The sequence below is a fragment of the Patagioenas fasciata genome, chromosome 3, assembly GCF_037038585.1.
Source record: "Patagioenas fasciata isolate bPatFas1 chromosome 3, bPatFas1.hap1, whole genome shotgun sequence".
NCBI classification, from domain to species: domain Eukaryota; kingdom Metazoa; phylum Chordata; class Aves; order Columbiformes; family Columbidae; genus Patagioenas; species Patagioenas fasciata.
In genome coordinates this window covers 82,925,534-82,952,177 of record NC_092522.1, presented here as the reverse complement: position 1 = coordinate 82,952,177, position 26,644 = coordinate 82,925,534, and the positions used below count along the sequence as shown (strand labels likewise).

Sequence of the window (26,644 nt, the reverse complement as noted above, 5' to 3'; positions counted from 1 at the left end):
GTAAGCCAGTATAGACACAAAAGGGACCCTAGCAGAAGGATTCTATGGAAATGGCTGTCATCTGCTGTTGCCCACAAGGACCTTCAGCTGCTGGCCAGACAAGAGAAAAGAAGCAGTCCAAGTCATTTGTCTGTGTGCAGTAATACCTGTTATAAAGGAACTTGTTAGTGAGAGCAAGGTGAGTGAAAAGCACAAAAGTGATTAAATTCATAGATTGATTTCTATCCATAGTTCACTATTACATCTTTTAGAGAGCTGACACCGTGACCCTCAACCTCTCTGCCCTTCCCAGGCACTGTAAACATCAGCCCGAGGCAGGCCTGTCCTCCACTGCAAGGACAACATATCTGGCTCTGACTGTTTTGGAGCTCACACATTCAGACTCCTCCTGCAGTTTTGTTGCAGACGTGGCCTTTCTCATCCAGTCACACAGGGACAACTCTCAACCAAGGTGGTCCTTGATCACCCCAACATACTTTTCCCTTGACAAAGCGTATCTCCCCTACCAGGGCACTCTGCCAAGACCCATTGCCCAGCTCTCCATCCAGCTCATCACACCCTACTGACCATATCTTCCCAGGCATCAGGCCAGTGCCTACTTCTGGTCCCACCATAACATCCACCTCCAGCTCTCACTCCTTTGGCTCTCAGACAGCTGCCTTTGTGCATGGGCACCAACCTTCTGCTCAGCAAAGCTTCCTGATGTTGCCCTGCTCTCCTCCATGCTAGCAACCCTCAGTCCTGAGGTCACCCTGCTCTCCTTCACGCTGGCAACCCCCTACCCCACCAGACCCAGAGGAAAGACGACAAGAGTCACTGACTGCTCCTCTGCTACTGCTCTTGCTTGCAAGGCACTCTTGTCTTGCCACTCTTTTCCTCAGCTTTTTTTTTAACCTACATCTGCTCACCTGTAGTCTTGTCTCTCAAGCTCTCTGGAGGCATGGAACATGGTTTTGTCCCATGGCTGCACAGCACCGGCCTCATGGGTGCATGACTGAGAATCCCAAGCTCAACGTTAACACAGACAATGATTCAGTCCATGAATCAGAGCAAGTCACCAGACTCAGTGTGCAAACACACATGGGTGCTGACACACCCACTTGCAAAAGATATTCAGAAAAGTTATCGCAGGTTCCCTATCAATTTGTTTTGCGCATATTTCAGCCATTTATAGCAACCATGGACTTCTGAAGCTCACTTACTGAAAGTGAGCTGCGCCCAGGGGTGCAGATGGTGTGCAAGCAAAAAGATAAATGACATCCAATTTTTCTTTCAGCCGGGGGAGTAGTGTTTTTGCTTATCTCTTCAATGTGACTTTTTTTTTTTTTTTAATTAAAAATGAGGGTTCCAGGAATATGCACTTTTATTCCAAGGTCAAGCTTTTTCTGTTGAATGCAACTCTGGTACTTCAGCTGAAGGTCTTCACAGTAAAAACAAGGTTAATAGATTGCTTTTCTTTTACCAAGTTCTCATCACACTGTGTTATGAAATAATACCAAATTGTCTGGCACTCCTTTTTTATTTGAAATATTTAATTTTTTTTTCAACACTGTACAACAGTGAGAATCTAACCCTTAGAAAAAACAGCATGGTTCTCTTCTGAAATCATCACTAGCTTCATGTTTTACAATCCAAACTTCTCTTGCAGTGTTACAATCCTAACTAAAGACTACAAACTGCAATTTTATTTCTCTGATTTTGCCAGAATGTTATAAACTAAAAAACACATCTTCGGAGTGTGAAAGAGCAAGCTATTCAAGCACCAGGTTTGATCCTCTACACTAGATGACTTATGCTGCACCTCACAAGTAAACAAGTACCTGGAATGGAAAGGGAAGAATCCATGGATAAAAATGACATAAGGTCTAAAAAAATTTTTTCTCAATTGTACAGTTTTCATTTCTTTGTGATGGGTATAATTAACAGTAGCCCCTAAAAACGTAAGTAAACTTGAAAGAAAATTTATGATTGAAAAAAAAAGTCTTTTTGCTGAAGTGTAGCTCAGATTTGGAGAATTAACACATTCTGCTTCATTTTGCTATTTAATTTTCTTTTTAAGTAGACAGAATACACCTATACGACTTCAAGCTCCAAACTACACATAATGAAAATCAGTTATGAAATAATACAATTATGTTTTTCAGTGTGATCCTTTGTCAACTGCTAATATCCACAGATGAACACAAATCTGAGAAGTTATTTCTCATATTATTTGTTTTCCCACACCACTTAACACCTCTTACTTGTACTATAAAATTATATATATTTTTAGTCTTTGTTTTACATCAGCTATATTCATTAAAATAGAAATCACGTTTCTAACTTTCACCTACTGGCAAATCTGGGCAGCTGAAGTTACTAGCAAAATCTCATTCCTCTGCTTGACCTTCCCAACGATAAATTTATCTACAAAATTTGAGAATAAATATTCTTTCTTTCCATTCTATTGCCACACAAACCAATTTAATTAACTGCTCTATAAAAAAATCGAGTATTCAATCTTATGTCTCCACTGACATCTAATTTGGCTTTTGTAAAGGAAAAGACGCATAATACTCACTTTTAAGACTGCAAAACAATTTATTTTCTCCAGCAAATGAGCAGACATGCAGATCGCAATGTCTCAGCATGGTTTCTGTGTACTACATGTGCATTATGTCCATGTGAAGCTCACAAGTGTGCCACATGGACAATACTGCACCTGCCTTTCTGTGAAAATCATCATGGCCTGCTAACCTTTTCCACAAAACACATTTCTGGGTGGTACACCCTAGAAAGCAATCTTGCTTTATTCTTCCATCTTGTGCCCAACATGACCTCTTAACCAAACAGACTCCTCTAAAAAAATAAAAAGGCCAAAAAGAAAAAAAAAAAAAAAGCAGGCATTGCTGGGTACAATAAACCATAGGATCAGATGCGAAAACCACACAGCTGCAAGCATTCTTTTGGGAACCCAGCACTGGGATTTATCTCAATCGCTTAATGTAATTACAAAAGTCAGTCATGTAGTAGTAATGTAATTTGCACATTTTTACAGCTGAAGTGAAGTTGAATCTTTATGAGAGGCCGAGTGAAAAGCAGGGATCCTGCTGCCACACTATTCCACCACATTAGTACCAAATGACAAGCATTTTGCTTTTGTTTATTTTCCAAGATGCATTAATTAGGAAATCTATATAACCCTCCCTTACATGTTTAAGCTGATTATTTTATCTTTAAATGGCTCCTGCACTTTCAAGAACTGAAAAAAAAAACCTAGCAGCCCTCATCGGTTACTTATATCCATGTTCATTCTGAATTTCTGCAGAAATTTCTACACGATGCTATTTGAATTTTAACGATGTACCATGCCAACCAGTTGTTGCAACAGAAAGAAATCCAGACATAAGATGAATTGTTGTTGCAGTGTCACATTCTGATAGGAAAATTGAGTGTTTTCACTTTGGTTTTTTTTTTTAGGAAGAAACTGAAAACAACTGGGAAAAGAGCACAACACTGATTTTCAAGTGAGAAAGATGAATTATTAATTGTCAGGTTTACGCTAATGGTTTCTCACAAGATATTTTTCATTCATTTAAAGTTAGTTTATGTTTTTAATGGCTAAATATACAAAATACATTTAAAAAATCTAAGCCAACTAATAATTTAAAACATGACAGTTACACTGAAAACATCACTGTAACATGAAAAAAAGCTACACTTAAATATAAGTTATCAAAAGTAGAGTTAATTTTCACTGTTATGCTTCATGTCCTTTGTGTTCTGGAAAACAGTATTAATTTCATTTCAATTTCAGATTTTATTTTTTTAAAAATCCTTAAAGGCAGTCTAATTTAAAGACAAGAAAAAAATCTTAACTTGTTACATTTCATTAGGGGAAGGACCAAGTGCGCCAGTGTGTTTGACACAAAACAAAAAACACAAAACAGAAAAGGCATTGCTGTTACATTTATGGAAGTGAAACAAGAATGCCAGCCCTGGTTGGGAATTCCCTCTCATGCACATTACTTATTTATCAATACATGGCTCTTCCAGTGAGTAACATGGCCCAAAGCAACAGCCAGTGCCGGGCAAACAGCTTTTTTCCTCTTTTCCTTGCCACTTAAGAAAACCAAACAAATCATAGAATCATCGAATGGTTTGGGTTGGAAGGGATCTTAAAGATGACCTAGTTCCATTCCCCCTGCCATGCGCAGGGACACCTACTAGACCAGGTTGCTCAAAGTCCCATCCAACCTGTCCTTGGACACTTCCAGGGATGGGGCATCCACAGCTTCTCTGGTCAGCCTGTTTCAGAGCCTCACCAACCTCATGATGAAGAGTTTCTTCCTTATATCTAACCTAAATCTACCCTCTCTCAGTTTAAAGCCATTACCCCTTGGTCTTTCACTACAAGCCCTTGTAGAATGTCCCCCTCCAGCTTTCTTGTAGGTACTCTTTAGGTACTGGAAGGCTCCTGTAAGGTCTCCCTGGAGCCTTCTCTTCAACAGGCTGACCAACCCCAACTCACTCCACCTGTCCTCATAGGAGAGGTGTTCCAGCCCTCATGTCAGTCAAATCAGATTCCACTTTTGGAAACAGCAAGACGTAAGCCAATCCTTTGCCAGCAACAGAAGGAAAAGGGATAAGAGACTGTGAACGCATCTACCAATCTGCGTCGGACGATGGGAAAAAGATTATTGGTGTGGCTTAATTGATCTGGGCTGAGGAAAAACTCCTCATTCAGCAGGCAGAGCTCCACTGAAATTAAGAAATTGCTGGAGATACATTAATCCTGATGAGATGCCCTGCTAGTTAATTGGCATTCCCAGAGCTCTCAAGAATGGGATCCAAACTGCCATACTCTGCCACATGGAGAAGGTCACAGACTTTCCCCTTTAAAACATTTCTGGCACCAAACACACACACTTTTTGCATGAATACAAGCTTGCACTTGACCCTCAGCCCTTTCCAGGCATGGAGCAGGAGCCACAACAGCCCCTCAGGAGCAACCTCCACATGCTGAGACCTCTTCCTGCCACAGTGGCCCCCCCACAAGGCTTGTGCCTGAAAATATGCATTTTCAAACCAGTATCAAAATAAAACACAAATACATATGCAGCAGAAATACATTCTGCCTGGTTCTGCTATAAATACCTGATTTTTAAGAAATCTTTGGCCTCATTTAAACTTACTTTTCCTGAGTTAGTTTGGAATTTCAGTTGCTTAATTTAAGACATTTCACATAAAACTTCTAAGTGCCATACTCTGAAAACTTTAAATATTTTGAAGTTTCACAAATTAAGAATCTGAACCATGAAGCACAGAGTCATATCTCTCAGAAAGTCTTATCCAACAGCACAAAACCAGGATGAAATTATTTCCACTAAATGAACTCAAACAGACACTACAGCATTTTCATCTGTAAGTAAGCTGTAACATCCATTTATTACATCTAAACTTAAAACTGAAGCTGTGAACAAAACTGTATTTCCATTGCTGCAAGCAAAAAGATGTAAAAGTAGCAATTTATTGATTTATTACAATTAAATAGCTTAACATGCAACTTGTCGCTAGACCAGAATATAAAATATGTATTTCTGAGTGGCCTTTGATTTTTTTACCCTCAAAAAATATATAACACCTCTTAAAACCAGTAGGATTTATGCACATGAAGCTACAGGAATACCTGGTCTAATTCAGTAAGGCTCTCCTTCTCCATTATTACTTCTAACCAGTTGATTATCTCTGCAGTTGAGGGCCACAGGTACAAAGTTCTATCTACTATTACACAGATTGAGAAGATACAGTAGGCTCCTACCATGAGAACATAATTTAATACTATTTTTTATTAATAGAGTGTTCTATCAATTAAAACCCAATAACATAAATTAACAAAAAGCATTACACCAAACAACAGAGTACTAGAAAATCCACTTAAACAAATTTAATTAACTGCAGAAAACAAATTTAAATCAAACGCATTTTAAGATGTAACACATCCACACTAGGAAAATTCAACTCATTTATACTACTATACGGGTTTAGCACATTAATTTAAATGGCATCTTATTTAAGGTAACATCTTCTCTACAATAAACTTCCTTCATTAAAGAAACAATTTGGAAAAACTGTCCTACAGTGCCCATAATATTTTTAAAATGTAATGATACTGTAGAAAAAAAAATGATGTTTTGACAGGTATTGCTTCCCCAAGTAATTGTTCAATTACAAATTGCATTATACTCACATCATACACCATTTTTCAAGTGTATGTTTAACATGACTCAAAATCTGAAATGCTCATTTTAGAGACAGTATATTACAGATGCCTCCAGATAAAACTATTTGCGTAAACTTACTTGGTTCAGCCCTGGAGCCATGTTTTTGAAGAAAGTCGACTATCTGTGCCAAAACTTTTTTGTTGCAATGTGTTGACAGCTCTTCATCACATTCATAACACCTAAACAAAAGAATTGGAATTCAGGATACCTGGATGCAACTCCTAGCTCTAACAAACCTCTCAAACAACCTCATGCAAATCACTTCAGGTCTGGGTTTCAATTTTTCATACTAAAAAGAGGAATAAAGCTGAATTATCTCATCCCATATATGCTCTTCTATAGATCAGCCCCAATTCATTGCAATACTTACAGATTTATATAATCTCAGTTTATAGTCCTGCAAATAATTATACAAAAACAAGCAGTAAGGACAAACTCCTGTAACCAGCCAACTCTCCACAGAACACAACGGACTCAAACTTCTATCCTAGTATTGACTTGTGACCCCTCCGAGAGTCCTAAGGACAAACTAATTTTCTCTTCAAAAAGCCTCTTTCCTCTATATAAAGTATTCAGTTTATCTGTCAGAATCATTCCTTATCACAAGAAGACACTGCTTTAAGTTACAAGTAGTCCTTATATACAGGCATACATGAACACCTGCATGCTCATTCTCACCATATGATCCACGTGCTGAGGTTGATAACAATGCAATGAGGTTCTGTGCGTGCCGTCTGGAAGTGTTTCAGAGAATGCTGGCCTTCTGAGTTCTTACTACATCCCTGAAAACGGAAACATCAACACGGCAAAGGGAAAAAAGGGAAGTAGGAAAAGATTACATTATTAGTTAATAAACTGCAAAAACTTTACTTTTCAAAATTAGACAGAAAGCTGTAGTGGCCTAAATACTCATTTAGCATTCTCAAGGATTGAGAGGGTTTAACGTTCTTTATAATACAGTATTAAACATATCAGTTAATTTTTTTTTTTTTTTAATGAACACATTTTCTTTTTACTAATATAAGAAAATCAAAGAAACACAGACCCAAAATTTCATGTTTTCTACTTGGAAAAAAATAAGTTAAAAGTACAGAAAATCATTATGTTTGTTTTAACTTAATAGAAATAATTCCTAGTTTTTGAGTATCAATAGCAGAAAACTATGCCATTCACAAAAGAATTCTCTAAAAAATAAGAATGAAATTACTATGTATCATATTTGGTTCACAGAATACCAAGAAAAGGACAGCATAGGTAACTCTCACTGGTAAGAATGTCAAATGCATTCCAGATAGCAAATGCAAAAGGTACATAACTTGTACCAAAAAGCTACTCAGAACACACTATGCACAGCACCTTCAAGAGAAAGCATTTGCAATTTTGCAAATATCTACAGAGAGGGACTGAAAAGATTCAGGACTGGTCTCTCAGCAAGGCATGAGTTCTGGAGGCTATTAACAGCACTAACATTAAAAGCACGCAGAGTTAACTTGTTTTAAAAACCCTTCTTAACTACAAGTTTTCAGAGACAAAATTTACGAGTTGTCCTCAGACCTAGTTAACTATCTTCTGAAGCCTGCAAAAAAACATGTTCCTTTCAAAATTAAATCTGATTAGATAATACTGGTAGGAGCTGGCTTCTGTCCTTACTGAAATAAGATCTACTAGAAGTCTAAGAGAATTGCAAAATGCTTTGTTCAGGCAACTATTAGCCAAACCAAGTGTGACACTGCCTATAAAATGAATTTTTCTGTATCTGGCTTTACTTCACTCACAGGGCAGAAACCTGTGCAAGCCCTTGGGGTCAGGACCTGCCATTTCAAACTCCGAAGCCACAATTTGACATTATAACTGATCCAACCTACTGGCAAGCTGCCACAAAAAGCAGCATTCTCACTCCAGCACAGACCTTTCTCCCTGGTTTCGATCAAATCTAGAAACTAAGTGCCCACAGTATAAGCTGATTCAGTGATACACATATTTTTTTTTCATTCATTTGTATTTGCGGGATCTTCTGTGAGACGAGCCAGCAGAATGGACGCATTTTGAAACCACGGAGTTTCTGCAGCCAGTTTTCTGTTAGCAGCAAGAGCGTGCAGGTGAAGAGCACAGCAAAGGTAGGACCATTACTTACTGCTCATGATGCCAAACTGCACCACAACACAAAAAGCTAATCCAAAGCACTGCTGAAAGTGAGAGAAGAACATAAGGGCACATCCCACTCCACTGAAGAAGCTGAAGCATGGATTCTCACAACTAAGCACTTATGTCACAGTGTTTCACTGAAGGTGATGAGAGATCAAACAGACAACGATCCTTTAGAAAACCAGGGCTGATCCACTTCCATAAATTGACAGCGTATTCTCACCTGAGAGCCACATTTGAGACACAGCCATATGTCTGAAGGTGCCACAGGCTCACCATCACTCATCCGCCTCTCCTTCAGACACTCTGCACATATCGACCAGACGCTCTGAGCTACCGCCCTCTTCACATGATGCACATCCACCGCTTGGCTCACGTGCTGGCAGGTTAAGCCTAGAGAGAACAACACATACTCACTTTCGTCTATTAAAAATCATAGCTATGAAAGGGAACTTGTGTAGACTAAAAGAGCTGAGTCTTCAACGAATTCAGCATCAGGAAAAAAAACCAGCAAAGAACTAAAATAGGAAAAATCACCAAGCTGCTCTCCATATACTGAATTTCACGAAATATCTATTTCAGTCTCTCTATAATAAAAGTCCTTTTCAAGTTAATAAAGCCACCTCTTAAAAACAGATAAGCTACTTTGTACAAAAATGCAAGGACTTCTGTACAAAACTAATTTCCCTGTTTCTTTGTTTGTTTTGTCAACAGTAAAAAACTACATAAATCTATTTTTGCATATAACAACACAGGCAGCTGACCTCCTTTTCAATCCTTGAAGAAAGATTTCCAAATACCCATTCATCTCTACTACAACTGCCCACTCTGAACATGAATATCAACCACCATTCTTCTCTGTGATACTTTTTGCACAAATTCCACCATATCACAGAAAAAACTAGGTTTGAAGGAACCTCTGAAGGCCATCTTGTTCAAACCTTCATTCAAAGCAGGGCCAAATATAAATTTAGATCTGGCTGCCGATGGCTTTGTTCAGCTGAGTGTTGAATATATTCAAGGACAAAGGTTAACCAACTCACTAAAAAATCAGTTTTCTGTCTGACCACCCTCAGGGTGAAAATAAATTTCCTCATCCTTCATTTTCCTTGCCATAACTTTTGTCTGTTGCCTTTAGCCCTTTCCTTGTGGACCTCCTAGAAGGGTCTGCTTTTGCCTTCTCCATAACCACCTATCAGGTATTCAAAAAAAATAAACTATACTTTCATTCATATGGCTTTACAAAGCCATTACCTTCAGCCCCTCTTCACACATCATGTTCTCAATCTCCTTAATAACGTGGAGAGGGTGACTCACTACTGCACTCACTCCAACAAATCAATGTCTTTCTTGTAACATGGAGCCCAAAATGGGACACAGTACTCCAGATGAAGTCCCACAAGAGCTGAAAAGATGGAAAGAACCACATACCTCACCCTGCACTCTAGTTAATACAGTCCAGCATACAGCAGGCACAAGCGACACCACTTGCTTTTATTCAGCATGTGCACTGGGACTCCCCAGGACCTCTTCTGCAAATCTGCTTTCAAGACATTGATTCCTATCCTGTAATTGCACATAGCTATTTTGGCCGAGGTGCCAAACTATACACTTGCCTTTGTTAAACTCTAAGAAGCTTCTCCTAGCCCATTTCTCCAGCCAGTCTAGCTCACTCTGAAGGGCAAACCCACCCTCCAGCACATTAACTGCTTGCCTCAATTTGCTGTCATGAAGATGACAGAGCTCAGCCTCACAATAACACCACCCAGCTCTCTCTGCACCTTCAGGTGCATCCCATCTGATCCTGTGGACTTGTACACGTCTAGTTTGCTTAATAGCTCTCAATCTTCTTCTACTCTGACAATGCCTATACCCCAGCATCTGTCACTAGGCTCAGGGACCAGGGAGGACCAAGTGCAGAGCTTACATGTGAAGACAAAAGCAACAGAAGGATTGAGTTACTCAGCCTCTTCTCATGTCACGTGTCCCTAGGTTCCCTGATCCCTCAAGCAGCAGGTTTGCACTTGCCTTAGCCTTCATTTTACTGTCACAGTATCCACACAAGCCCATCTTCACAGTCCTCATCAGATTCAACTCTGAGGCTGGTTTACGTAATCCCACCCCTGCACATGAAGGGCCCCTGTAAGCACAGCCTAAACCTGCCTTCACCTTCTCTGCCCTTTCTTTTTGTCTCTGAGCTCAGTCTGAAGCTTCTTGTTCAGCCAAGCAGTCTCCTGCGACACATGCCTGACCTTCCATACATGGGAAAGGATCGTTCTCCTGCTTTGAAGTTGTCATCAAAGATGAAACAACTCTCCAGCCCTTCAGGGTAGTCACACAGTGTAACATCCAATCATGTCATAAACACTTGACTGGGGATATTTCTGTTAAAATTTAAACAAGAAAAGTATTTAATGGTACTGCTGATTTGTGGGTTTCATCTATCAACACCAAAGTTATTAGCCCTCAACCTCAGGGCTGAACATCACCTAATGTATTTACCTGAAATATCATCTGAAGAGTCCTCATCCTGCAGCCTGTTGGGCCTTTTGCTTCTCTTTGGTTTCTCGGGGTTGGCTCTTGATGGATCTTTCACCCGCATCTGTTACTTACTAGGAAAGAGAAACAGAGGTTGCTTCGTCGTCTAAATGCTTTACCAAATGGAGTGGGTTTGAACTCTAAAAGTATGAGATCAAATCATACATTCAAACCTCACGAACAGAGTTTTGGGTTTTGACTAATGTCAGCTACTGCGTAACAAGGAGTATGAACGTGTCAGGAATGAACTCTTAGGAATGCAACAAGATCAGTTAGTTACACTACCTGACATTATGAATCGTATCTGTAGCTACAGGGGAGACACACTTCCAGGCAGTGGTGTTAAATATTTGAGATATCAAGATTCTCTTTATTTTTGTTATGGTAAACTACTACAGAGCTCCAGCCGTACCTTACCAGGAAAACTTCATCAAAATGAAATCATCTCTTTCCTAACATATCTCCCTTAGGAAAGGTTTCAGTCACCATTTACCCTTGCACATGCCCTAAAAGCTTTTGAGCAATTTCAAACACTTTAATAAAACACAAAATCTTTCAAATCTCATCGAAGTGTCGTCTCCTATGAGGGAGGACACACTGGAATGCAAGCTGACCCTTTTATTAAACATCAGAGAATCCATATGGATGAAGTCTCTCATAGGATATTTGAGTCATTAATGAAGCAGGCCTATAAGGAACAGAATTAAAAGATAAACATTTGCCACTAAACTTTGAAAAAAGTCTTCAGAGATTTCAGCACAACAGTAATTTAATCAAAATCCAAATGTGAATTCACTGCAGGAGTGTAGCCGTGCCTCACACAAACAGCTTCTGAGCCTCAGTTTACAGGTTGTCTTTTAACTATGTGCTGCATAAAAAAAAAAAATATGTTTTCATACACAAAGCATATGAATGTAAGACAGTCAAATACTCACACACTGCAATCATGTGAGCCATGTTGTTTAGAAAAAAAATGACATCTTGTGTACCACAAACAGGTTAATAACATCACCTAAGCCACCAACACCAAACATTTTCAACAGTGCTACTTCATTTATGTATAGGAAACCTCTAAAATGCCCTACATTTGGGAACAGCGAAACACATATTCTTGCTACAGATCAAGTAGATAAGTTTGCCCAAGTCTAAAAAGTTTGTCTACCTACGTTTTTACATCTTCTCTGTACTACTGAAGCTCTGAGAAACACAGGAACTGCCCTGTATATTGAACTCAGTATTCCCTCTCCTTTCTTATGGATTAAATCAATCAGCAGAATAGTCATCTATATCCATACTAGAGCATCACCACCACTGGTACCTCAACAGCTTTCACCAAAGTGAAGCAGGTAATCCATACCTCAAAGCTCCTGTTCCAGTTTCTTACATATCTGGACGGACGTTTCTGCATCTGCCACACATACTGTTAGCACTGGAGGTTTCTGCATGAGTGTATCACCTAGAGATTTACTTTGGGCAAGTCAAATTTCTATAGAGTATGAAAGAAACTTTTAGTCTCTCCTTCCTTGCATCAGTGGCTTCATGTCTCCTCAACCTTTCAAAATGCACTTCATTTTTCACAGAATGCTAGCTTTACATAACAATCAGTTTATACTACATTAAATACCATTATGTTATTAAATTATAGATTTTAAAATTTCCTGTGCTTAAGGGTATAAAGCTTGAGATGCTTAGACATGCAAGTGAACAATGCCACTGAATTCAGCTTTGCTGGTTTTGTAGGTTTGCGATTCATGTTCATACAGTAAGAAAGATCTCAATATTCCAGCTCTTGACTATATTCAACAAATGTTAGCATGCCTAATGTACATCAACAGCCACATATCACAGCATCCATTGAACATGAAAAGGTGCTTCAGAGCTCAACAACTTCAACTGTGTATTTCTGCCTTGGCACCTTATCATATATATCCAACCTTCATGTGAAACTACCCATCACCACTTGTCCCACTGCTGCGTAACAGAGCACAAGATTCATCGAGACATTCATCAAACAGTAAGGCCAATACAGCTGCTCTTAGAAAATCCATGATTTTACACTAAATTATGTAGAGTCAATAGCAAAGACAGCAAAAATGTCCTCCCTGAAGGAACATAGTAGTATTTATGTTATTCAACATTGACATAAACTATCTACAAGTTCATTTCAGCATAACAATTTTAATCTCTTCGGACAGATTACATAAACCTGTCCAAACCACAGATATCACCCAAATGAAAGTCATGTTCGTATCAGTACACTTTGAGAGCTCTGATAACTTCATGAAAGAGCAATTATGGGCCCAACCAGCTGAAATACAAGCAAGTCTTTACCACCTGTGAAATCCCATGGCCCACAGGCCAGGTGACGCGATCCAGATCGGGGCACACACAGCCCATCGCTGAACCCACCCTCTAGGGTCCTTCAGGACTCATGGAAAAGACAAAGTGTCAGCTGGTACCCACAGCAACTGAAAATGTGGCATTTATGACCCAACATAATCAACATGGCATTAAAAATGAATACTGGCATAAGAAGCCAGCGTTCACACTGCAGGTTTGGGAACCCACTGAGCAACCCGGAGACTTCTCAGTCTTGTTTCAGTGAGAGCAGGCAGAACAAAAGATAACACGGACCATTAGATTAATCAGTTTCCATGAACACACATACAGACAGGCATCCATCAGACAATGTTTACTGACCTGTGAGCATATCAAGGACCTAGCTAGCCGGGGTTTGTGCCTGGTTTTGAAAAGCATGTAACTGGGATGAAAGGGTAAGAGCAATGAGCTACTCAGCGTGTATCTATGATGTAAGTAGCACAGTACATATGCACTACTATCTGCCCTCTTCCAGCATACTGGGAACAGAAAATATTACAAGTAAAAGATCTCATTTAACAATTAAAAATTATCAACATTTCAAAATGTTTACACCAGGAATTTGATTATTATATTTAATTGAGACAAACAAAGAAGAAATCTGAGGTGCTTCAGAAATTACTTCTCAGAAATCTTTTCATTTATGGGAAATAAAAGATCTAGATTTTATTGGAATTAAAACACTGAACAAACACAGACCAAAGAAAGTATTAAATACAGCTAAGAAAAAAGCAAGAGAAAATTGCTATGTTGACCATAGACACAAGGCATTCAGGACAAGCAGGCAGAGGAGAAACAATCTACACAAAATGAATTTGATACACAGAATATTAAAAACCATGGCAATATTCCCATGATTTGCCTCTTAACAAGCAATTCTCCTATTTTTTTAATATGTTCAAGGAGTAATTTGTGGCTACAGCCATCAACTGTGGAGTGTCCTAACGGAGACAGACTCGCCCTCTTTCCCCACGCAGACAGAAGTCACATGAATCCTTGCTTGGCAGTTTCTTTTTGTGACGGAAAAACAAACACAGCAAGTTTTTCATTTTGTATACACAAAATTAAGTCACAGTGCAAATGGTACTTGACTACTCCACCTGACAAATAAAACAACCCCTGATTTTTGTGGTAGAAAAAGCTGAGTTCAGAGGGTATGTTAGCTCCACCCTGATATCTATTTGGCACACAGTAAAAATCTTAAGTAGAAACTATGCAGTTTCATGGGCATAAAAAAACTAAAAATAGAAAGAGCTAAATGTCTTCCTTTTAAACAATCATCTCATTAAAAAAACTACGAACTAGTCCTTGCAAAACGTGTCCAGATTCTTTGAGTTCAGCATACAAGAGTTTGAAATGTAATCATCACTTGCTGTTCTCAGTTTACATTTTACTTCTCAAAAGACTCCTAATGCCAGTCTGCCTACAAAAAGCTGATTAAGATCAAAAGCTCCTCGCTACAACAGCTCATTTCCACCTTTCTAGAAAGAACAAACCACTTCAAAAGCAGCAGAATGATCTGCCTACTTAATTTTAAAAGCTTCAAATTTGACAAAGTGCCAAAATCAAAGTGCTAAATTTGTTAAGTTAAATGTAAAGTATGCCTGAAAGTCTATATTTAACAGCATTAATATTTCTATATTTAGAAATGCATGCTCTTAATAAAGTATATATTTAGAAACTAAAAATGGATGGATGCAGTTCCTAAAATAAATAATTGTTATTTTTTAAAATGTTATACTTTACTGGAACTTAGTGGAGCTAGGACCAATAAAAGACAAAAGGCTGGTGTGAACTAGAATTCACTTTTCTTAAAACAAAATGAAAAACCAAAACAAACAAGTTGTTCCTCTGCACAGTATCTTTATGCAAGAGAGGTGGAGAAGCAAATTATGTCTTCACAGTCTAGACTCCCCAAAAACCTATTCCCATCTTATCATCTTGCACACCTTACTTAGAGGTTGAGTCCCTCCTCCTACAATGTCTACAGCTCACTTGCTAAATTTTGAAATGTGCCACCTTAGTGAGTTTTCCCATGCTGTAACTTCAATATGATTCTTATGAGAAACCCGAACAAGATCATCAATACGTTAGAGAAACAACCTGCTGTGCTGCCTACTACCGTGTCGTGGTTGAGACGGACAAACGACACTACCGTATCACCGCTTCCATCTGCCAAGATCCACTTTTTCCCTCCTCTTATAATTAGAGTGCCAGCTCTCTCAGCCAAGTGCCACATTTTTGTTCTTATCTGTGTAATACCCATCATGATACTTTTCCTGACTCTCAATTAATGAGGATTACACTTGCATTACTAGAATTCAAACAACAATATAAAAATGCTATAATAACCATCAGCTCATCCAAGCACACGTATGCTATGAAATACAGCCATGTGAGTCTATGGATAGTCTCTGGGTAGTATTTTGGACACAGCTAAGACTCTTCCAGTAGAACTGGCCATTAACTGTCTTGTTAATTATTTCATCAGTGAGCACCTGAATTCAAAGAAGCCAGGGCAAATACATTCATCTCAATTAATCTGTGGTATCTTAAATTCCAGCTGTCTTACCACTTGTAGTCAAACTTTCAAGTTAAAATGATACCACTTTATGTTGCTAATGTCAAAAAAAAAAAAAAAAAAGAAAAGAAAAAAACACACGACAACCACTTTCATCATGTTGAAAAGGCAGAGCATGCACTGGATACAGTGCAAAAATAGCATTTTCATGTAACTTAGCTAGTACCCAAACAAGGGCCTGAGGAGCAGCACAGGTGTGCAGATACAGTCCAAAAGCCAAGATGTTCCGCAGCACATCCATGAAGGGTCTTTATGAGCTTCCATGGTACTGTCAGAGTACAGAAGGAAAAGCCTCATACAGATCAGTAATGCCAGTTCCTCTACAGAATTGCTACATGTTTTGATATAAGCTGCAAGTTGATATATTTTGGATGTCTGTTCCGAGCATTACCTGTGGCATTTTGGCTTGCTCACCACTAGATCAAATGTCATCCCATCAGAGCAAGAACCGCATCCATCACAGTTGGCAACCGGGCAGTGTCACCCATCAACGGGCTGGGAGGCTCAGTGCTCTGACAGCCACCAAAACCTTTGCGGCAAACAAGCCCCTGCTGCCCACTAGAGCAGTAAAAGGACCAGAACTGCTGACTGGTAGTGGCAGCAACACTTCTTCCCCTGGAAAATGTCATCTGAAATTCTGAAAGTGTCATCTCCAAGATTTCCTAGCCCAAAGGCACATCACACATCCTACACCGTCACTGGAGCTCAAACGCCAATCTTGACATTATATTACAGTCCTAAAAGGGTGAGACACTGATGTACTTTTTGCACAAGAAGCGAGTTGGAGCCTTCAGACCACTAGATAGAACTTTGCAAGTGACAGTAAAAATTCCACAGCATTTCTCACTTTTATTAATCTTTTTTATCCAGCTGGCCAAGGTAAACATGGTCTGTCAATGTTCACTTGTGCATCCTGCACAATCCCTCCCAGATCTCTTATTGAAACCTACCCACCACAAAAAACCTACATCTAAGGATAAACAGAAACCAGATATGTCCAGAAACTAGAATGATCCTGTAACTAGGTTTATGACTTAAGTAAATAAAAGATTGAGTGGGTAAAAGGACAAGTATTTTGATGACATATTTCTGGTAGTATCTTATAGCAAAGGTTTTGCTAGTGTCTTATGCAAAATTCCAGGGATCCCTGTCAATATCAAACTCATAAGGCAAACTGCAACTTTTGCTTATGCTCTCTACCCCTCCTTAAAGGTATTTAAAAAAAAAATGAACACACGAAGAGGTAAAAACATCTGGGTGGATGGTCTAACACAGGTTTCCCAACATACACATGGATATCCTTTAAAAAGCAAAACACCTAAGTACCATAAAAAGAGCCATAGCTTATAACTAATGATGTTGGCCCACAAGTGAAAACTCCCTATGAGAAAAGGCAGTCAGATGATAGAGCTAACAAACTACGCACTTGTATGATATGAACACCGATGCAAACAGCGTCATCATTTCAGAAAAAGTGAGGCCATAACCAGTGAATAACCAGTGAACTCATAGTATCTTGGCAGGAAAATCACATAGACAGAAACCGTGAAAAGGCAGTTCAAGATAAAATATGAGCGAAGGATGAACTTAAAAGAAATGCTAACTCTGTGAAGTCTTAAAATAAATAAATAAATAAATAAATAAAAAGTAAAGTAGTAGCAAGAGTAACAAGAGTAACAAGAAGAACAAGAAGGAAGCGCGGTTGCAGCACAGCGTGCAAGATAGCGGGCTGCAGCCCCCACAAGATAATAATTCAGCTGAGACTCACACCATATCCCTGCCTAGGGGCTGTCAGAGCAGGTGAAGGAAGACAACAGCTCTCACATAACTTTCCATCTACTCTGGAAGGGTGTTGTGGGAGTCAGCTAATTAATGGAAGTAAACCAGACAAAACCATAAAGAGCTAGAGAAAACTCAACTGAGCTCTTTGAAAGTCAAAGTCTTGCCACTAAGCACAAAAAACTTCATTCCATTTTCCTCCTCAATACAAACTGCCCCAGTTTGTTTTGATGACATGTCTAAAGTGGAACAACTTGTCCTTGATCTACGATTGATGTTCACAGCAGAACCCATGAGACACTAGCTGCATTTCCGTGAAACTCGCAGAAACAAAATTACAGAGCACCAGTTCTTCAATATTTCATGAAGAAATCTGACAAAATATTTACAACCGTAGTAAACTACACAGCGATTTCACATACACACGTTCTGCTATCAGTCTGGCACATGCTCATGCCACTAATATGCTTCCATTTAAAAACATAGAAAACAAGAGTGGAAAGAATCCTTTTAAACACAACTCCGCTTTATATGACTGTATGAAAGGATTATTTAATGGAATTGGGAAATACTTGTAGGTAAAGATGACACACAACAGACTACAGCACTACACCTGAAGTTATTGCCACCCACTTCTACGTTCTTGATGTCTTACTTAATTATTCTGCACCTGTGTTTAACATGCTGACATGTGTATCCTATTTAACCAGGCGATTAGCAACCTATCTATAGCAAGAGGAGGATGAAGTCCCAAAGTAAAGCACATAAACTGCAAAAGACTGAACGAAGGTCTAAAAAAAAATCCAGGAATCTGAGAATCAAGACATTAAATCAAATACAACATGTGGAGTCTGCAGTTACGGGTCTAAAATACAACATCTCCGATTAATTGAGAAGACTGTCACCAGGCTGTCATCTAATCACCAAGCATGTCCCGGTCTGCATTCGCTGAAAACTAAACTTGAGGAAGCGCAGCACCAGCGCTGCGGCCACGCGCGCTACAGCCCTTGGCGTGGGGACCCACAGCTGCCGCGGCAGCAGGGCCGGCGGTGGCATCACCAGGCCCGCATATGCCAGGCTGTCAGAGCGGGCATAACCACTCCAGCCTCATGACACAGAGCGGCAAGGCCATTTTATAACCGTATTCACTTGCTAACTTGCCTAATGCAAAGTGAACGGAGCTTATGTTTAGACCCGACCAAAGGCGATGCTACCGACTCCCTCTAATTTAACAGACCGAGAAACTTACTGCAGGTCACGGAGACAGCCGGTGCTGCTGCCTCCATGTGACGACAGGGATAACCTATTTTAGACCGGCAGCGGACGGTCGGCACCAGCAGCTCGTAGCCGGTTACCGAACGCGAGCCCAGGCCAGCCGTATTTAGCCGCCGGTTCGGAGCACCGCGGTGAAGCGTCGGGTAGGGGTGCCCCTGGCAGCGGGGAGGGCTACCGGCCCGGCCAGGGGCCACGGCGGGGCAGTGCTCCCCCCCACGCCCGGCACAAGCGTCGCGGTCCCCCCAAAATCCGCCCGGCTGCACCTGCGCGGCGCCCCGCTGGGCGCTGCTCCGCAGGCCCGGCCGCCGCCATGGCGGAACGGAGCGGATTGGCCCCTCCACCCGCGGCCACCGCGCAGCGGCGCGGAGGATCCCCGGCCACCCGGCTCCGCAGGAGAAGCCGGCTGCGGCCCCGGCGCCCCCCGAGCTGGGCCTGCGGCCTCCCCCCTCCCCGCCTCAGGCGCCCCGCACTCACGGAGCAGCGGGCGGCAGGCAGGCAGGCAGGCAGGCAGGCGCGGCGGCAGGAAGCGGCGGAGGAAGCTGGGCCGCAGCCAGGGCCGCGCTGCTCCGCTCCGCCCGGCGCGGCCCGCCCCCGGCCTCGCCGCGCCTCTCCCCGCCCCAGCGCGGACGGCTCCCGCGGGCCCAGGGTGAGCTGCCCTCGGTGCCGTGCGAGCTGGCAAGGCGCAGGCGGACGGGGCAGGACGGGTGGGATCGGGGGAGTGGTGCCAGGTCCTGGGCAAAACTCGTATCCCCGGTAGGAAGGGCGGTGGGGAAGCGGGATTGCCCGTGGCTACCGGCCGGGCGGGAGCGTGCCTGGGCCCGCCGAGAGGCCACAGGCAGCGGCAGGTCTGGCTGCGGGGCAGCTTAGAAACTCCAGGCAAAGAAAAGCAGGGGGTGCAAAGGAAAGGAGGCGTGATGGCGTTACCTTCCTTTGGCGGGGTCTTGGTGAAAGACCTGGAGATGCTGCACTGGATTTGTGCAGGTGGGGAGCAAGTTACAGGTTTGCCTGCATGCAGGGGTGTGGATGGTCGTGCCCAGAAGTTATGCAGAGGGGTCTGAGCCCTGCAGAGATTTTCAAGGTAACCACCGCGGGAGAGACTGGAGGGAGATGAGAATCAAAGGTGTGTGTCCCACCTGAGGGACAGGCAGGGTAAAGGGTGTCCAGCGCACGAGGGAGAAGGCAGTAGAAACTGGAACTGAGATTAAACTCAGCATGTGGCTAGACAGCAATAGGGGTCTTATTTGGAGAGAAGACAAATCTGAATTAAAGATTGAGAGAGTTTTATTGGAATAAGGTTATCTGCTGATAAGGCATAGGGGGAAAGGGTGAAGTTGCTGTGGCACCCCTCAAAAACCAAGGATGTAATGGATCTGCTGACAAACAGACTGAAAGAATGGTTAGAGGAGCCATTGGACCAACCAAAGACAAGATGTCAGAAAGTATTGTTGAAAGAGGTTGACAGATTAGAGGGATTTGATTTAGGTAAGAGGAATTTTTTAGGCACTGGTGAGAACTAAGCACAAGGATTTGCAGGCAGGCTGCAGACTGTAACACAGGAGCCCCAGGACATGGTATGTGAACACTGTGTTCATGGAGTCTCTATGTGAAAGGGAGAAAGAATATGGGACAATACTCTGAAACAAACTGGATCAAGAAGTGGGTCCTTTCTCTTCCACACAGAAGAGATTCAAGAATTACTGCACTGCAAGGGCAATAGCTAGATTAAATGGTTAAAGAGAAGGAAAGAAAACTAAATGTGTGTGAAAGGGGGATAGTATGATATAAAGGGGAATATGTTTGTTTAGCACAGGAGAGAAGAACAGAAATATCTGGAAGGGGTAGAAAAGCAAGCAAAGGAGGTTGAAAATATGAGGTGGGAAAATGTTTCACAAAAAAAAAATGGTTTGAATTCTGTACAGAGAGAGAGAACAGCAGGTTTTATGCATAGGTTCCCGTTGTTTTGGGAAAATGGGATCTAAATTAGAGTTGCATGTTAGGAAAATAGATTTGTCACAGAAATCAGCCAGGTCCCCAGCTTTCCTCCAGAAACACTCAACAATGCAAAAGCAGAGCCAAAGAAAGCCAACATTGACATTGAGTCCTGTCTGGGATTTGGTAATGAGAGAAAATGAGGAATCAAGGGCAAAGAAGACAGAAGCATGGAGAGCATCAGCAATCAGAGGCATGGATGAAAGAAAAGAGAAAGCAGAGGGGGAAGGCCAAAAGCAAATAGTAAAGTATGGTGAAGAATACTATGGGAAGGCTGAAAAGTTTGGGGGGGAAAAAAACCCAAAACAGATGATAGTCAGAAGAGGAACGTGCAGTAACAAAACAAACAAACAAAAATCAGAAAAGCAGTAAGACTTTATGAAAGCCTAGGTCTGTGAACCATTTGTTCGATCAACAAAGACTTCACTCACATGAGAAGATGAGGATAAAGAATGTGCAAGGGTAGATGCAGCTGGGTAACCAGCTGGGAAATGGCTCCCACAGTCCTCCTCAGAGGTACCTGTGCAGAAACAGAGAGTGAAATGGAAAGAGAGAGAGTCCCAAGAAGTGAAATGAAGAAAGCTGCTGAGGAGGGGTTGAGTGAGTGCTGGAAGACAGTGCTATGAAAGTGAGAAAGTTGAATGAGCTGCTTTCCACATTTTCACCATCGAGGGGTTTTCCTTGCTTGATCTCCTCTGACTTCAAATTCTCAGCCCCTCACAAGATGGATGGTGGATCATTCCTATTTCTGCAAGCAAGCTAGTGTGTTCTCTCTTCATGTGTAAATATGTATCATCCAGGGTCAAAACCGTAAATTAATTTATAAAAATGCAGCTTTTTGTGAATTTGCATTTCGTATGACAAGTATCCTGATGCTCCATGTTGCATGCTTTATGGTACTTATATACACAATAAACGGAGAGTAGCTGTAGTTGTTCCTTTACTACAGATAAAATCTACAGTAATTGATACTTAAAAAGATATTTTCTATGAGTAGTGTACTCTACAAATACCTTGTTGAAAACGGAAACCATACAAAACTTTGGCTGATCTATAGATACACCCTTTCAGAGGTAATTTGCAAATGCCTGTAAAGGAGGCCATGTGGAAGGGCTGGCAGAAGGGCAGCTAGTGAACCAGTTATATCTGCCAGGTTCAATTTGTCACACTTTACAGTACTGAGAAATATTTTGTTCTCATTTTGAAAAGGAAAACTCTCATTAGTAAATATTAAACAATAGACCTCTCAAAAAGGGGAAGATCCAATGCGCCTGCCTTTGAAGACTGGAACCACTGCTGTGTAATGTATCTACGAAAGTACGTAGCAAATGCAGGCTACTGATCTAAAACACTGACCGTGGGGGACCCTCATTTTTCCACTTAAAATACGCCTTGTGGCCATCGGTCCTTGGGGTGGGATGACTGACAGAAATTACTTTGAGCGGATTTGACATCAAAATTCCTTCCCCCTGCTCAATCTCCACGCTTGTCTTTACCCCAGCCTGGCCACCCGGGCGGTGCTTCCGGTTCCCCTGGGCGGGCCAGGCCGCACCAAGGCCTTCGCGGTGCTGCCCGGGGAGCCGTCTGCTCCCCGGCGGTGGGGGCGGGCGGCAGGCGGCGGGGATGGCCCGAGCGGCCGCCATGTTCGGAGGCGGGCTGATGGGGGCGGGGGGCCGGGGCTGCTGGCGGGCCCTGCGGGCGACCGGCGGTGGCTGGTGGCGGGCGGCAGCGCTCGGTAAGGCGCGGGGCGGAGGGGTGGCGAGGTGTGGTTTGCTGGCGCCCGGTGGGAGGCCGGTGTGAGTGAGGCTGGGGGAGCGGGGCTGCGCCGGGCTGACGGGCTGCGCCTTTGTGCCAGGTGCCGGCGCGGCGGGGGCCGCCAGCCGCGGGCTCTGCGCCGGCGGGGCACCCAGCATCTCCTACACGGAGCTCAAAGACTTGAAGAAGGCCAACGTTCTCCACATAGACGTGCGGGAAAGGTGGGAGATCGACAGGTTCGGAAAAATCCCAGCGTCCATCAACATACCGTGTAAGTTATTATATTGACATTGGGTGCTCCTCTTGGCTCTGGACAAGCGGCAGTGACTGAGCACAGAGGAGCTGTGCTAGACAGCTGCTAGTGTGCTGTGGGGCTAAATGTTTCCTCCAGAGGAAGTGGAAGCCTTACAATATCATCCTCTCTGTGGATGGAGAGTAAATTAGATTTTATTATTTTTTTTCTGTATTTGCCAGTGGGTGAATTGGTGGAAGCCCTGCAAATGGACCCAACACAGTTCAAGGAGCAGTACAACCAAAAGATGCCAGCCAAGTCGGACCCTGTGGTTTTCTCCTGCTTGGCAGGAACTAGAAGTAAACAAGCACTCAATTTTGCTATGTCCTTGGGTTTCAGCAGGTAAGCTGCTGTGTGTAGGGATGAGGTTAATGTGGCTTCCCCTGATGAAGCAGAACTCTTACTCAGCTTCTTGTGGGCAAGGGTAAGTATTTAAATGTGGAATATGAACAGAACAACTGGTATTTGAATTAGATACCTCCTTGTGCCTTCACTGAACCTTGAAAGACACCGTTGGGTGTGCCAGTAAAGTGAGGTGTATGGACCTGTGCAACAGCCCCGCAGCAGCTCTGCGCGTCTACTGCAGGTGACACAATATGCTGCAGGACCATGCTGCCACTGAGGGGCTCTTCTGCCTTTTGGGACTCCCTCACTGAGACGTCACTTTCTTCTACAACTTCATAAACGCTAGTTCTGACATACAGGATGATTGGAAAGGTGGAGAACTGCTTGCTTTGGTAGAAGTACAATCTTAACTGAAATAGTTTATGAAACCACACCCTTTATTAAATGGCAGTTCTACCTGCACAGTTCACTGTTGACCAAGTATGTCTTCACTTCCAGTAAAGCATTAGATTGTTTGCCAGGAGTAAAGCAGTGAAGGCAATAGCGAAAAAGACAAAGAGATTGATAGACTGGAAGCAAAAGCAGCATTTGGGTGGCAGAATTGTTACACCTGTGCCAGAAGGTGCTTCACTGGCTTAACGACTGCAGATAGAATTTTTAAAATGGGTTGTTTGCTCATGTTTTCACAGAACCGCAATTAATGAACTGGAATATACCTGCTGATTCTAGTCAAAAGTATGGAACTATATTCTTGTTTTATAAATATATTGTTTTAATAAGTGCAAAATATCCCATTACTTGCTTTTCATGCTGCCTAATTGAAGAAGTCGGTATTGTGTGGCGTGTTTTCCAGAGTTTAGTTTTGTGCAGGCTTTTGTTGGATCCATATAGCATGTAGGTTTGCAAGGAAGTAAAGATCAAGTGTCCTGTGTTTATTTGATGACACCTGAAGTATTGGACATAATAACATGTAAATGTCCCACTGCAGTGTTCTTCTTTTTAAAATAAGTAGGGAACTGTTTAATTGATTTGGCTGCTACCACTTTTGATGTTTGATCTCCAGCATTGTGTAATTTGGAAGAAAACAGTTACAGAACACACTGCATGGAAGCAGGCAGCATTAGAGTACAAGCAGTGTCAATCTCAACTGGTCATTGAAGCTAGGCACAAGTGTATTTGATTTTAGATAATTTCTGTATGCTTTTTTCCCTTTTGTGGTGTTTTGTTTTGTGGTTTTTTTTTTTTTCTTTTTTCTTTTGGGTTTTTTGCCATGTCCTTTTAGAAACTTTTTTTCAAGAAGAGTCTTAACATTGTATCTTCTGCATATTTTCCAGAGTTCAGCAATATGCTGGTGGCTTTGAGGACTGGGTAAAACATGAACCTCCAGAGAAAAAATGAAGATGACTATCTCAACTCTTGCCCCATTCAGACTATGTGCATTCCACTTCCAGAATACAGCCCACTCCTGTTTTCTTGTGTAAATGGACATTTACCTCCAAATAGCCATGCATATCAACTGCCTGGTTTGAATTATATCCAAAGACTATATGATGCAAACAGAGGATGTTAAATTCGTTCGAACTTTACTTTGTGCTGTTTTTTTGGTGAAAGTATATGTGAACAGAGCCTAAGTGCTTGTTATGTTTACTAAGATTTTTGTATTACTTAGTTTATGACTGTTTAAACTAATTATGATGGTACAAATAAAACTACCCTTTCCCAAATAACTGTGTTGGGTAGTTTGTTTAGAGTAGTTAAACTACAGATATTCTTACGGAATTGGGGTAACTGTCCTAAACAAAGATTTACTATACTTAATCTGTAGCTGTAGTTGTAAAATATTTACTGTGTTATCAAAGAATACGAGTACAAATTTTTAGGTTTGTACTATATGATTTTAAGGCCCAAACTTCACTACTGGTCAGATAATACAAAGGGAAACTGGCCTGTTGAAAATTTTTGTGATTCCTTGTTTTAAAAGTAAATCCATTTTTATATACAGATCTGCTTCTGAGCAAAAAATGCTATAGCGTTCAGTCAGCAGTATAGAGTAAAATTTTGCCTATATTTGAAGTTATTACAGAGATGTAATTATTTTAGGCTGGAAAATTCGAGGTGTCCAAGGAAGTTATTGAACTCCCTTCTTTTATGTACATTAATTTGCATGTCTTAAACTTTAAAAAACAAACCAACCCATCCCATCCCCACCTATACATTTCCATAGTCATAATTCTAAGGATAATGTTTGGTTGGTTTTCAATGCTGTTAGCAGTTCAGAGGAGCAAAGGTGAGCTGCTTTGGCCTCTAGACAATGTAAGTCCTAGCACAGAAGTTTAGGACTCTGCAAAATGTCTGGAAAAAGGAATGAAAATTTTTAGTTCTGCTCTAATCAGTATTGCAGGCAACATTCACTTGTCCTGCAGCTCTTCCATTCTGACAGTGCAGCCTGTATGGTGAGAAGATGAACTAAAAATATGTACCCTGTCAGGTTTACAGAACAGAGAAGAAAAAGGACCAAATCTTACTAGGATTTTATTTCTATTAAGTCCCCCAGTCTCTCTGCAGTCATTTGTTTCTAGAGGAGAACTTCCGCAGTTGGCACAGCTAGTGGTGTTAGCTGGGCTGCCCTGACAGAAAATACAGGGGTTTCTGTTGTCTCCACTTGGCTAAGAGAGACCCTGTAGCAATAGCTGTCATAATAGTGAGTAATGAATGCTACATTAAAGTTTGTTTGGTACATTTAAAACTACGTAGACACAAACAACAAACAATTCATTGGGCACACCAAGATCTGTTGAGCCCATTATTTTGTTTGGCAGCAACTGTGGTCATAAACATCTGAGCATAAAGCATGATAAACACGTACTGGTAACCATCACCAGATTCTCATTTACAACTCTGAGTGCTTTGATTGTTCCGTCAGGCTTTGCACGTCTGGATATATTTGGGTATTTGTAAATTTTCAGCACAAGCTCCCTGCAGTCACCATGGGCTGCACTAGGTTTAACAACGTGTTGTGAGAAGTCTTTTCCTTTTTTGCTTCTCAACTTACCACGTATTGTTTTCATCAGATGCTCCTGCTATTTCTGTTAGAAATGATGAACAGGTGTCACCTCATCAGTCTTCACACCACTCATTACTTTTATAGATCTCTGCTATCTTTTCTGAACTGAAAAGTTGTGGACTTCTTTGGTTTTGTTTTTAAATAGGAAAGTCACTGTATACCTCTTTTTTCATTTTCATTAGCTTTTATTAGTCTTGGTAGTTTTTGGCAAGGTGTTTCTCAAACTACTTGTAGCTTGT

The 26,644-nt window shown here is 41.5% G+C and overlaps 2 protein-coding genes across 5 annotated transcripts in view; one reads left to right on the top strand and one right to left on the bottom strand.

Moving 5' to 3' along the window:
- USP45 (ubiquitin specific peptidase 45) overlaps window positions 1-19,565 on the bottom strand; it is a 55,009-nt gene extending 35,444 nt beyond the window's left edge. For 2 of the 3 annotated variants that reach the window (XM_065833283.2, XM_071806709.1), the window contains exons 1-5: window positions 19,435-19,565; window positions 10,911-11,020; window positions 8,632-8,801; window positions 6,942-7,045; window positions 6,342-6,442 (exon numbers count right to left, since the gene is read on the bottom strand). In XM_065833283.2, the coding sequence (XP_065689355.2) occupies window positions 6,342-6,442; window positions 6,942-7,045; window positions 8,632-8,801; window positions 10,911-11,010 (475 nt within the window). In that variant the 5' untranslated portion in view covers window positions 11,011-11,020; window positions 19,435-19,565. Of the gene's footprint in view, window positions 1-6,341; window positions 6,443-6,941; window positions 7,046-8,631; window positions 8,802-10,910; window positions 11,021-18,934; window positions 18,954-19,434 lie in introns of those variants that run through there. The other variant, XM_071806707.1, reaches the window with a different exon arrangement.
- Window positions 19,566-19,968: 403 nt separating this feature from the next.
- Window positions 19,969-25,068, top strand: TSTD1 (thiosulfate sulfurtransferase like domain containing 1). Of its 2 annotated transcripts, none has more exons than XM_071806714.1 (4): window positions 19,969-20,038; window positions 22,805-22,975; window positions 23,179-23,338; window positions 24,676-25,068. In XM_071806714.1, exons 1-4 carry the CDS (start codon window positions 19,984-19,986, stop codon window positions 24,737-24,739), a joined length of 450 nt encoding a protein of 149 aa, XP_071662815.1. In that variant the 5' UTR covers window positions 19,969-19,983; the 3' UTR covers window positions 24,740-25,068. The 2 variants fall into 2 exon arrangements, with proteins under 2 accessions (XP_071662815.1, XP_065690785.2); XM_065834713.2 differs by lacking the exon at window positions 19,969-20,038 and adding an exon at window positions 22,558-22,684.
- The last annotated feature ends 1,576 nt before the right edge of the window (window positions 25,069-26,644 follow it).